We start from the raw sequence: 13,281 nt of genomic DNA, 5'->3' as shown, positions 1-13,281 counted from the left end.
TCCTGTCCTCATCTCTGGGTCCAGGGGTCTTTGGAAGCAGGGCTTCCTAGTGGCTCAAGGACTCTGGAAGTCTACCTGCCTCGTGCTCAGACTGAAGGTCTTGAGCATTGGAGCTTAGCCTAGGTGGAGGCAGCTCCCAAGTGTCCACAGCTTCCTTGTGAGGGCCAGCTCTGAGCTGCTAGGGAGTGAGGCTGCAGCCCTTAGTCCCGGCAAGAGCAATCCTATTCATTTAAAGGGACAGGAATGCTATACATTGGGAGAAGACAAAAGGCCTGGGTTTTCCATTTCCAGCCCCTGGAACTATGGAATGGGACATGGCTAGACTGGCCCACACTGCTATGCCCAGTCTGGGTGCTGCAGGGAGGCCCCTATCCCTGTGCCCCCTGGCTGTTCCCCATAAGCATCTAGAACCCAATGGGCCAAGTTTGGTCCATCTTGTTTCCCTTGCATAGCAAGGCATGGACATGACCCACGTCATCATCTCAGGCCCTGGGTAAAGACAAAGCTGCCAAGCTTGGCAGGGTTGGGGCAGAGCAGCCCAGAAAGGACTTGAGTCCTGGGCACAAAGAGTCAGAGGAAAACTGAGGCAGCCCATGCAGGAAGTCCTAAGGGCTGAGGCTCAGGGCCAAGAGGGTCCTTTCCCCTACTCTGCGGTGGACGCATCAGAGGACTTCCATCTATGGCTGCACACCCCCACCCTCGGCCACTCCATCCTCACGCTGGCCCACGGGAACAAATGCCACAAATGCAAAGTGGTTATGTCACCTTCTACTGCTTGGAAAGCACATGCGGGTTTTGCTGGGAAGTATGGCTGTTGGCAAGGGGCATCCCTTCTGGAGGATCTAGAATAGAAAGTGGAAGAATTCTGAAGCCTTCCCCAGCTTCTCTAGATCACCCGCATTCTAGGCTGGTGGCTTCCATTCTCCAGTGAAACTTGGAACAAGGCATTTTTTGACCCTTCTGCCATGGGTACATCTCTCTTCGTGGGAACAGGTTCTCCACTCCTAAGGGCTTTTTACTTGGGGCCCACAGGATCTCCCCATCTCAGGAAGCTTAATCTCCTCTGCTACTTTTTTAGCCAAGTAAGAAAGCACCCAGGAATATGGTTATGGACCTCTTGGAGGACCATTACTGCCCACCACGTGCACGGGTGTGGGCTAATCAAGCTGGAGGCAGACTTGTAGGGTCCTTTCTTCCCCACTGCAACCACAGGTAACAGCCAAGTTGGTTTGTGGGAAGCTGGGTTGCTAGACAGCACCAGCTTCCTCCCAGGGCTCTGAAAGTTGTCTTCCTTTCTGGCTGGGCTGGCTAGAGCCAGGCTCAGGTTCTAAGGCGGATGGAGATGCTTGACACAGCACTTGCTTAGTTTGGACTCCAAGAATTTCCCTTCTGCTCACACTATAGCTTTTCCTGAGACTCTGAGCTCATCCACCCTGTGGCTCTCCCAGCTCCTAGTAACACTGCAACACTGCACAGCCGGGACCCCCCCCCCCCCCCCGATTCCTGGAGGGTGGAGGCGCTCTCCCTCTCCAGCAAGGATGTCCCGTCACCCTGGTGGAGGTGGGTCAGCAGTCTGTATGGTTTGAGGGCACACCTCAAGTTCTGCATCTTCTGGAGCAAGGGGTTAATGCATATGGGAAGAGTGTCAACATGGGTTAGACACCACTTGGTTTCAAAGGAGTTAGCTCGATCACTCCCCGTGTTCTGGGAATTCCTGTGTGTAAGTAGTCATCCATGACTCTCCTCAGCTATGAAGCCCCAGGGCAGCCCTAACAGCTGTGGAGCTTGGGGAGTCACCGGCAGCTGTCCAACCCAGGCTGCGACGCCTCCGTGGGGACAGGACTGCAGAGAGGCCTGCTCCTTACGAGGGCTTAGGGCCTTGGGCAAGGACACCTTTCAGGTAGTTACCGAGCTATAGAGAGGTGCTCCATACCCCAGGGGCATATGTCAGAGGATCTAGGATTGAGTTAGAGGCCTGCTCTCAGGTGCCTAGTGCCCTAGGATTTTATTTTATTTTCTGAGACAGGATCTAGCTATGTAGCCCAGGCTGGCCTTGGCTTGTGATCTTCTGCTCCAGCCTCCTAAGTATTTGGGTTTAACAGTGTGGCCTACTGTGCCCAGCTGGGTCCCAAGACTTGACACAAGGACACAAGGGAGGCAAAGGCCAGCTCAGGGACTCTGCAGGTAGCAAGATCACAGAGCTCCACACACACTCACACACACCCTCACCCCACACCTGCCACCTTGGAGGTTGGATCCCATCTTTGGGCTTAAGTTCCCCACTCCACCTCAAAATCACCCATGACACAGGACCTTGCCAAGATCCTCCCAGACAGCCTTCTGCCTCTGAGATCACAACTCTCCATTATTTCCTTCCAGCCCGCCAGCCTCATCAACCCTCCATCTTACAGGGCCCAAACTCAGAACCCCTGCTCGGCCTACTTGTAGACTTGCTCCCATTCATTCCACCAAACCCAATCCTGCGGTTTGATCGTCAAGTCTCTACTTGGCTAGCATTCCTAATTCCCAACATTCTTCTAACATTGGTGCTTAACTGTCCCCAAACAGAGCATCTAACACCTTTCAAGTAGGCCATTTCCTCTTACCATACCCTTCCTCTGTTCTTGGCAGCCTCCATGACCACTCCACCCCCACCAATGGGACACCCACCATCATTTCCTTCAAATCTCGTCACCTTTGTTTACAACGTACAATTACCCAGTCTTGGGCAGGGCCCACAGGAGATGCTAACAGGGAGGCATTGAAGCCCCTTAGGCCTGACTGATTTTCCTCTTACCAACCAACTACCCCCGTGCCCATTCTGAGTCAGGAGCTGCCCAAGCTAGGCCTGGCTAGAGGGCAGTCAGCACAGCTCTTCTGGGCTCCGTGTCCACCTCTCCTCTCTTAACTGCGTGGGCAGAGGCAGGCAGCGGGGCTGGAGAGCTCACAGACACAGGGTAGGCTGGGTATCAAATGCACTTTACTGGGCCCCTGAGACTTCAGAAGGCGTCCTCGGGGGCCTGGGGCACCTCCCAGCAGTTCCAGCTGTCAGGAAGTGGTGTGGTGGTGGGACTCCATGTGGGATGGCTCATTCTCCTCAGAAGGGTCATAGATGATACTGGGCCTGCAGCTGCTTCCCCCTCCGCCGCCACCCCCAGCCTCCATCCCACTCCTAGTAGCTAGATCTTTCTCAGGACAGGAATGGGGATTCCTGAGCCCTCAGCACCGGAAGCTGGCTTCCCACCAGCCATCTGCTCCTGCTTCCATGGGGTAGGGGGCCCTGTGGAGCGCAGCAGCCTGTCTCTGTCTGGGAGCGTACTAGGCAGGCTGAAGGGGCCCAGGCTCAGTGCCCTGGGCTTGGGTTCACAGAGGACAGCAGGTGGCTGAGGTAAATGGGTTCAGCCAGTGGAAGCTAGAGGGGTCCTGCATGGTCAGGTCGGCTGGGTTCCTCTGACCTCCAGCCCTCATGGGTCACCAGTCCCGCTCAGCTGGTTCTCTATAGGGTAGGCCTAAGAGTCGGAAGACCTCCTTCTCAGTGGGCGTGGGCAGCACTCGGCCACACACCTTGGAGCCTTGAGTGTTCCGAACCACAGCCGTGCTGAGGGCGTGCTCTGATAGACTCATGCCCTTGGTCTTGGCCAGAGCCCTCATAGAACGGTTGAAGTGGGCGGAGCCAGTGAAGTACAGCAGGGCACAGGCGAACTCGCTGTGGGGCACAACGATGATGTCCAGTCGTCGGTGCCGCCGCCCTGGCCCTGGGAGCCGGCACACGCCCAAGTACTTCTGCTGCTGGCCGTTCTCCTCCCGGCTCACCAAGTCATCTGTAAGGAACCCTGGCCCAACACAGGGGATGGCTGGGAGGGCAAGGAGCCAGGCTCTGAATTGCCTGCCCTCCTGGGTCTCCTGATCTCCTGCATTCTTAACTATTTTTGTGTCTGAGTGGAGACTCTGTCCCCTCTCAGCCCATCTCCTATGTGGATAATAATTTTGCCTATCTCTGCTAGTGTCCCAGGAATGACACCTTCAGCAGGGAGGTGCTGTGAGGCTTCAGTGTCATGTCCTTGAGGAATGGTCCCCTGGTGAAATGGAATTCTTGGGCCTTGAACACAGGGCTTGAATGTGCCTCCCTGGGGCAACCCCCTCCACCCCTGTCTACTCACTCACGCAGTGATGGAGCACATACCTTGCTGCCGAAGGCTGTCGAGGAGAGGGCTGAAGATGCCCTGGTGGGACCGGCCATCTGGGTGAGTGATGAGCACATCCACATCGCCACAGGTCCCTTTCCCCCGTCGGTATGAGCCACAAGCCACACACAGCAGCCCAGAGTTGAAAGCCTGAGCTGAGAGCCGGACCTGGGAAAGGACAGGGGTGAGGGGCTGTGGGGTTCAAGCCCACTAGACAGTTCTTCCCTAAGGCAGTGCCTTCCCTGGTCATGGCACCCTCACTTCGTTACAAGACAGCCTCCATGTCTGCGGCCATTCTAACAGCCACCTCAGGGGCCACTGCTCTCTTAGCCCCACAGGATCAGAGAAGCAGCAGCCTCAACTGCAGAGGCAAGAGGAAGGAGAGACCGAAGACATGGGTTTTGCCTCTGTGGGTAGGCACTTATCTTTGTGCTGCTTTCAGAACAGCTGGGACATTTCCTCTTGGCCTCGCCCCAAACTATACTCATGTGCCCAGGTCTGTGAAATGCCACTAAAGACAAAGGGCCAGGTCCTGGCAGCTGCACTTGTCTATGGATTTAGAGCTAAAGGCAGAGCACATGGGATGGGGCTTGAGGCCCGAGCAGATGGCTGGCAGTAAGCCCTGGGTCTAGGCCTGGGAGAAATGGGAGCACAGAAATCTAACTGCATCTGTGAAAGAATCAAGAAAGGAAGTAGAGGGGCAGATCTGAGCCTAGGCCCATCATATCCCTCCTGCAGGGGGAATGGAGCAGGGAGACTGTCAGCTCAGGGATTCTCTCTCACTGAGGAGAAATAAGCCCATTAGCTTGCACCCAGACACTGAGGCCTTTCATATGCATATATCTCCCCGCCTCCACCCCAGGACAACCAGATTTCTAGGGCCCTGGATACCCACCACCAGGACACCTCAATTCCCCTGACAGGCAGAAGGCTCTGCTAATCCCCTCAAGCCCTTCTTGGGGCCTCTAAGGAGAATGGGAGGAGGAGGTCCAGATGAGTAATCCCATCAACCCCCCTAAAGCTGGAGCCCTCTATGGGAGCATGAAGGGGGGTGGCAGGTGGGGAGTCTCTTCTGTTCTGATGGCTGAGAGCTAGAGGCTGGCCCAGGCATTCTCTGTGCCTGGAGACCGTGGCTGAGTGACGGTGTCATCACTTGCACCTTGGCCCAGTGACGGGAGGACAAAGGGGCCTGGCTGTCCATCCAGCGCTGGTTTCATAGTCTCAAGACCTGAAATGGGGCTGGGGCTTCAGCTAAATTGGGCCAGTGTCTCTAAGGTGCTCCCATTAAGTCCTTTTCGGCCACAGTGAAGGAACCTTGCCAGAGCACCAGCCCTTAAGAGATTCTAGCTGAACAAATGACACATCTCGTCCTATGTACCCTGACTCCCTCTACTGTGGACTTTATATAAACAATCTCTAACCCAGCTCTACTCCAAACCTTATCTTGGCCAGCTATAAATTTTATTTTTTTTGTAAATTATTATTATTATTTTTTTTGGTGCCAGTCCTGGGGCTGGAACCCAGGGCCTAGGCACTGTCCCTGAGCTCTTTTTGCTCAAGGCTAGTGTTCTACCACTTAAGCCATAGCTCCTCTGCTTCCTGCTGCTTGATGGTGGTTAAGTGGAGATAAGCGTCTCACAGACTTTACTGCCTGAGCTGGCTTTGAACCACAATCCTTAGCTTGTAGCCTCCTGAGTAGCTAGGATGACAGACACCAATGCCTGGCTTACAAAGTTTATTATTTCTGCAATGCTGGACATCAGACCCAGAGCTTTGGGCATGCTAAACAAGTACTCTATTACTGAGCTACATCCCCAGCCATTTACAATTACAAATCTTTTGTTGTTGGTGGTGGTTGTTATGGGGCTTGAACTCGGGGCATAGGTGCTGTCTCTGAGCTCTTTTTGCTCAAGATCAGTGCTCTACCACTTTAAGCCATGGCTTCACTATGGTTTTCTGGTGGCTAAGTAGAGTCTAGCAGTTAATGAGTCCTACAAGCTGGGTGCTGGTGGCTGATGCCTGTAATCCTAGCTAATTGGAAGCTAAGAGCTGAGGATCACAGTTCATAGACATCCAGGGCAGGAAAATCCATGTAAGTTCAGTTGCAACTTGTTCTTTCTCCAGCTTCTGGTGACCCACAGTTTCCTCTACCTGTGAGGCTCCCCAGCTGAGGGACAAGGGATTTTTGGCTTCTATCCAGAACCTTATATCAGGGCCTGGGTCTCTTTACTTCTCTGGGATACCTGCTTACCATCTGCTCAATCTCTGCAGCCTCCTCCCTGGGCATGCGCTCCAGGAAATCATCATAATGCTTCAGGCCAATGGCTTGCTGGGCAGTCAAGGAGGCCAGGCTGCGGATGTCTTCCAGACTCCGGAAGCCCTGGAAAACAAAGCAGCCAGAAAGGAGGCTATGAGGGTCCAGGAGTGATGAGGTGGCCTGAATGAGCTGACATCTGTCCACAGACTCTGCAGAAGTTCTAAACAGCTAACCCCAGAAAGGGACTTGGGAAAGGTGGGGTTATGGAGGACAAGCCAGAATCCAGGAACACTGGCTCCTGACTCTGGACTGCTAGTAGGCCTGGCTTCTTTACTGTCATTGAGCTTCCCATGTGAATCTGGGCACTGCCAGCTTTGAGACCACTGCTAGAAAGACATATATCCCAAGACCTGGGTTCTGATAGAAGGCACTTGTTGGTCTTGTACACAGAGAAACATACTTCTTGTTCCTGACTATTCTTCCTGTGGGGGGCAGAAGAGGTACCTGAGGCTTGAACTCAGGGCCTGGGCACTGTCTCTTAGCTTTCTCACTCACAAGTGCTCTACCACTTGAGTCACAGCTCCACTTCTGGCTTTTTTTGTGGTTATTAAGTTGAGATAAAGAATCTCACAGACTTTCTTGCCGGGGCTGGCTCTGAATCATAATCTTCAGATCTCAGCCTCTTGAGTAGCTAGGATTACAAGTGTGAGCAATAGCGCCAGCTTGTCACTGACTATTCTTCAAGGATACTAAGTCATAGGGCTGTTCTAGGAGTTAGGAGAGGGGTCTGTAAATGAGCCACAGTGAAAAGTCTGGGTTCATTTTCATCAGAGTATAAGGTGGAATGGTACTTAAGACAGCCTAGAACCCAGAGGAAGGAGCAGAGGCTCTGAGACACAACAATACTAAAACAGTAGCTGGACTAGGAACCTGTTGGTACCACATCTGGGCAGTCTTGGTCCCAGCTCCCCAGATGTTGGAGAAGAGCTCTAAGACTGGCACACTCTCGCTGATATGGTCCAGCTTTCGCAGATGCCCACTTTCCAGGATCTCTATAATCTTCTCAGCCATGCGCTTGCCAACTCCAGGAATGCTGCAGGCCTCCTAAGGGAAGAGGCAGCAGAGGCAAGGAAGAAAAGGGAGAGGTTAGGAAGAGAAGGGAAGCTGACTCCTTCAGCAAACGTCTGTCTAAAAGCGCCTAGCAACTGTGTATCTGTGTAGAACTCAGGCATAGATAAAGGGAAGTTTAGATAGAATACATACTAGGTAACCTATCTGTGGATTCCTGGAGGGGCAGAGACCAGCAATAAGAAATAGGGAGTAGCCAGGCACTGATGGCTCACTCCTGTAATCCTAGCTACTCAGGAGGTTGAGATGTGAGGACTGTGGTTTGATACCAGCCTGGGCAGAAAAGTCCTCGAGACTCTTATCTCCAATCAACTACCAAAAAACCCCAGAAATAGAGCTGTGGCTCAAGTGGTAGAGTGCTAGCCTTGAGCAAAAAGCTCAGGGATAGTGTGCCTAGACTCTGAGTTCAAGTCCCAGGACTGACACCAAGAAAGAAGTAGGGAATAATGATGGTAATTTTTACCACCACCACCATCCTCATCACTGCACCAGAGAGAGCCAACATTTACTGACAGTTTACTGTAGGTAGGTTCTGTGCAACAGGGACCCTGTTCATTTCATCTTCACAGGAGCACACAAATGGGATCTTATTGATTCCTTTTCATTTATGGGAAACTGATGTTCAGAGTTTAAGTAACTTGGGCTCCAGAGTCTACATTATTGTTGAAACGTTTTTTTGTCAGTACAGGGATTTGAACTCAGGGTCTCGCGCTTGCTCAGTTTGTTAAGCTGGTACTCTACCATTTGAACCACACCTCCCAACTTGCTTTTTGCTGGTAATTTTGGATACAGAGTCCATGGATTTTTCTGCTCAGGCTGGTCTCAAATCTTAATCCTTCCGATCTCTGCCTCCTGAGTGGCTAGAAGCTAAGATTACAGGTCTGAGCCGCCTGCACCTGGATCTAAACTTTTTAGAAAGTATTTGCTTGTTTTACAGTGCTGAGGATGGAACCCACGGTCTCATACAGGCCAGGAAAGAGCTCTCCTACTGAGCTACATCTTCAGCCTGTGTTTTTTTCAGACACGGTTTCACTGGGTAGCTAGGGCTGGCCGGGAATTTATGATCCTCCTGCCTCGTCCTCCTGAGTGCTAGGATTACTGCTGTGTGTTACCACAGCAGGCTTTAAACTTTTCATTATGTAAAAAAAAACTCTGAAATAGAAAGAACAGTATTATGGACCCCTAAGCTCTCGTCATCTAGCTTCAATTACCTCGATGTTGCTGATCTGCTTTCAGCAGTCTCCCATTTTCTTTCGTTTATGCAAAACCCAGTCCTAAGATATTAACCACTAAATCTGATGCCCACTGGTGACCCGTGCCTCCACTAACCCCTACCTGGTACAGAGAAGCGTCCCCCTGATTCCCCAAGTACCTGGTAGGAGCTAACTGGCTTGTGGAAGCTCTTGAGGGCATTGATGGCCTTGGCGTAGCCCAGAGCCCTCCATGTGTCCCCCTGGACACTGTAGGCTTTGGCCAGCACTTCCAGCTTCTCTGTGATGTGCAGGTTATGGTTAGTGGCCTTCTGGCTTGAGGGATGCGCACACACCCACTTCTCCAGGGACTCCAGGGCTGGGCCAGGACTGGCATCTTCCTCAGGGGTCGTAGGGTAGTGCCCGCTGATCAGGGCTTCCAGATCGGCAGCAGTGACCTGGGGCCCTTCCCTATCACCGCCTTCATCATCTGAGCTAGGCTTGACATAGGGAAGGAAAAAAGGCAAAAACTTCTTGTTCTCTGTGAGGACACCTCAGAAGTGGGGGTTGGGCTTATGGGGGTGTCTCCTACTCAGATTCAAGGTTGAGATTGGGCCTCTGCATTGGACTTGGGTCTTCTTAAGTATAGGGCCATGTTCAATTTGGCTTCCCCAGTGCCCAGCCATAGGATCCCCAGTGGTGGGAGGTGGGCATGGCTTAGGAGGGCTAAGTGTTGGGAAGAGCTAAATGGCTTCATAATCAAGAGAGCCCTTCTGTGTCAGGGCCCTGGGAGTAATATCTCCTCCCCATTTCTGTTATCAACTTCGCAGATTTGGAGGCTCCTGACCTGGACTTGGATTCTTGATACTTCTTCTGCCTTTTGGGTAGGAGAGACAGCTCTGGTGGGAGGAGGGGGAGGAGAGAGAGACGTCCTAGGCAGAATGGCATGGGTCCGAGGAGGAGCAGAAGTGTCTTGGTCTGCCTTGCTAGGCTGTGACTGGTCCAAGAACCTAGGGGAATGACAGGAGATTAAGACACCAGGAATCTCATCCTATCTCTGACCTCAATCCTTCTCTCTTCTGAAACCTCACTTCCCAATGTGTCAAAGTTAAAAAATGTAAGAGTTATTTTGAATAACTCAGGTAGAGACCCAAGATGCTACCAGAGAGGGAAAAATTGGGAGAGAGTGAGGGAAGGAGTTATATTGTCCAAAAGAGAAAAGTCTTCTTACCTCACTTAGGTAACTGTAACCCCTCTGTATATCACCTTTGTTTGTTTGTTTTTTGTCAGTCATGGAACTTGAACTCAGGGCCTGAGCACTGTCCCTGGCTTCTTTTTGCTCAAGGCTAGCACTCTACCACTTGAGCCACAGTGCCACTTCTGGCTTTTTCCATATATGTGGTGCTTAGGAATCGGACCCAGAGCTTCATGTGTGCGAGGCAAGCACTCTACCACTAGGCCATATTCCCAGCCCCTGTATATCACCTTTATAATAACAAAAACTTGTTTGTTTGTTTGTTTTTTTTTGCCAGTCCTGGGCCTTGGACTCAGGGCCTGAGCACTGTCCCTGGCTTCTTCCCGCTCAAGGCTAGCACTCTGCCACTTGAGCCACAACGCCGCTTCTGGCCGTTTTCTGTATATGTGGTGCTGGGGAATCGAACCTAGGGCCTCGTGTATCCGAGGCAGGCACTCTTGCTGCTAGGCTATATCCCCAGCCCTGTTTTTTTTAAGATGTTACCAGAAAACATTTGAGAAGAGACTCAGAGTAACCCACCTGTGGGGGATGAGGATGCTGAATCCAGCAGTATCCACCAGCCTCTTCTCTTGCAGGCACAAGCTCAGCCAGGCTGACTTCACCAGCTGGGCACCCGTGGGCAGCAAGGGTAGCCTGAGTAGGCGAAGGGCCCGCTCACAGTCCATGCCTTCATCCACCACAATGTGAGTGATCCCAGGGGTCTGGGCAGGACATATCTGGCCACCATGCTGAACAATCTGCTTCTCAAAGAGTTCTGCCCGGGCTCGACCAATGCCAGAGGGCAAAACATGGGCCCGTACAGAACTTAACCACTCTGTGGAAGGGATATCCAGAGGTCTATTGTCATAACTGATATATGGTCAAAAGAAACTTTCCTGTCTTTGAGACAGGCTGACTTTGGGAAATTTTAACACAAATATACAATACAATAACTTATAGGCCATCACTTGAATGTTAGGACTTTTTTGTTGCTGTTGTTTTGCCAGTCCTGGGGCTTGAACTGTGGGCCTGGGCACTGTCCCTGAGCTTCTTTTGCTCAAGGCTAGCACTCTACCACTGAAGCCACAGTACCACTTCTGGCTTTTTTGAGTAGTTTACTGGAGGTAAGAGTCTCACAAACTTTCCTGCCGGGGCTGGCTTTGACTTGTGATCCTCAGATCTCTGCCCTCTGAGTAGCTGGAAGACAGGTAGAAGCCACCAACACCTAGCAGGAGTAGGATTTCCATATGTCCTATTCCCTGGTATAAATTACCTATAATGTGTCTGGCATATTATAGATAACCTATACATTTTTGTTGACTGAGTAAATGAATGCCTTCTTGCTGTAGATTACAGTTCAGAACTCTTTTTTCATTTACTCTTCCAACAAAACACACAATTCTCACCCTCACTGTCTAGCAGATCTGACTCTACCTCCCTCCCCTACCCCAACCTCCCACCTCACAAAGCCTTGGCAATCTATTTAGCAAATTAGCGGTGAAACAACTGATAACAGGTCTGAGTACTCAAGGGGAATTTGCCCCTGGGGAAAGTCTCCAGAAGAGAAAACAATTTTACTGGTATTTCTGACTAGGTGTGGGGCCAAGGACTGTTTTCTGATTGAAGAGATCTTCAGAAGATAACACAGCAAGTAGCCTGGACTAGACAGGAAGATGCTTCCTGTGGCTTTGGCCTGCAATCCTAGCTACTGAGGAGTCTGAGATCTGAGGATCATGGTTCAAAGCCAGCCCAGGCAGTAAAGGCTATGACACTCTTATCTCAATAAACTACTCAAAAAAGCTGAAAATGATGCTGTGGCTTAAGTGGTAGAGCACTAGCCTTGAGCAAAAGAAGCTCAGGGACAGCAGCTAGGGCCTGAAGTCAAGCCCCAGGACTGGCAAAAACAAACAAAAAAGCAGGTACAAAGAGATCTGCAGGCCTTGGACATTTCTGGATTTTTTTTTTTTTTTTTTTGCCAGTCCTGGGGCTTGGACTCAGGGCCTGAGCACTGTCCCTGGCTTCTTTTTGCTCAAGGCTAGCACTCTGCCACTTGAGCCACAGCGCCGCTTCTGGCCATTTTCTATATATGTGGTGCTGGGGAACTGAACCCAGGGCTTCATGTGTAAGAGGCAAGCGCTCTTGCCACTAGGCCATATCCCCAGCCCCATTTCTGGATTTTTGACAGGAACAATTAAAGGCTGAACGATAGAAGGTTGAGGGTTCAAGTATGTCAGAGTTCTGAGGGTATGCCAGCCTACCTCCAGCTTCTTTTCCCTCTTCCCTCTTGGGAATCTTTGCAAGTTCTTTTGATGATGGATTAGCTTGAATCTTCTTCCGCTTGGGAAATGCTTTCAAGATGCCTCTGGGATCCATCGAAGTATGGGTGGATCCTTGCCTTTCTGTTTAAGGGATGGTTAGGACAGATGTCATGCAAAAATCCCAAAGTGAGGCTGCTGGACCCTCTTGCCTATGTAGATACGGGCCCTAAGTGAAGCAGGCCAATTAGGGGAGGTGCGGGGGAGGGGGTGTCCGCTGGAAACTTAATTACACTGGTGGTTTAAGGCTAGCTGTACACTCAGCAACCTTTCAAAGAATATTTAAGGAAATGAGGGATAGGTTAGGTTGGGGACTCTTCTGAGGGGCAGGAGATAGTATTCTTTCAGTGAGTTACTTGGAAGAGTCTGAGCAGCTTCTGCCCTTGCTGTGTTCCACTTCCAAAGTGCTTTGCCAGAAAGATGGCAAGCTAGGAAACGGAGCTACATTTACAACTACATCCCTAGGAAGGGCTTCATCTCTCCAAAGGAGAGGAGAGTGGAGGGTATCGGCATAGAAACTCACATCATCTTTCTTTACCCACCGTAACCAACTCTGGCAGAGGAAACCTTAGAAGGGGTGTCTTGGCGGGGCTGTGGGAGCGCCCTGCACCTGCTCTTAGCATGGGGTGCTGAGCACTACAGCTGCGGGGAGACGGGGCGCGGCCGCCGCAGGTGTGGGGCGACTCGAGAGTCGCAGCCTCCCAGCTGGGGTGAAGACGCGGGCAGGTGTGGTGCACCTGCCAGCAGCGTGGGCCAAGGACTGCCAGCTGGGGACCAGCGTCGGGACCCCTTCCCATCCCAGGGTTCGCACCCTGGGAAGGGACGGCAGGGTCAGTACTGGACTGGGTGGGTCAACCTAAGGCCGGAACCCAGCGACGAGAGACAAATCACTTACCGAGGGGGGAGCCAATGAGAATGGACGAAGCACAGGGAGGGAAAAGGCAAATACCCAGAACACCTTCCGGGTCAACCG

General features: G+C 51.7%; 1 protein-coding gene across 3 annotated transcripts; it reads right to left on the bottom strand.

The window, feature by feature from the left end:
* Positions 1-2,227: 2,227 nt before the first annotated feature.
* On the bottom strand, positions 2,228-13,242 carry Poll (DNA polymerase lambda). Of its 3 annotated transcripts, none has more exons than XM_048338408.1 (9): positions 13,204-13,242; positions 12,252-12,392; positions 10,534-10,828; positions 9,607-9,769; positions 8,942-9,259; positions 7,372-7,545; positions 6,436-6,564; positions 4,184-4,352; positions 2,228-3,833 (listed from the first exon to the last, which is right to left on the bottom strand). In XM_048338408.1, the coding sequence occupies exons 2-9, from the start codon at positions 12,364-12,366 to the stop codon at positions 3,472-3,474; spliced, it is 1,725 nt and encodes a 574-aa protein (XP_048194365.1). In that variant the 5' UTR covers positions 12,367-12,392; positions 13,204-13,242; the 3' UTR covers positions 2,228-3,471. The 3 variants fall into 3 exon arrangements, with proteins under 3 accessions (XP_048194365.1, XP_048194366.1, XP_048194367.1); XM_048338409.1 differs by lacking the exon at positions 13,204-13,242 and adding an exon at positions 12,832-13,158; XM_048338410.1 differs by lacking the exon at positions 13,204-13,242 and adding an exon at positions 12,851-13,158.
* Between the last annotated feature and the right edge of the window lie 39 nt (positions 13,243-13,281).

The sequence above is a fragment of the Perognathus longimembris genome, chromosome 2, assembly GCF_023159225.1.
Source record: "Perognathus longimembris pacificus isolate PPM17 chromosome 2, ASM2315922v1, whole genome shotgun sequence".
Taxonomy (NCBI): domain Eukaryota; kingdom Metazoa; phylum Chordata; class Mammalia; order Rodentia; family Heteromyidae; genus Perognathus; species Perognathus longimembris.
The sequence above is the reverse complement of the archived record's forward strand: the minus strand, read 5'-3'. Positions and strand labels throughout refer to the sequence as shown.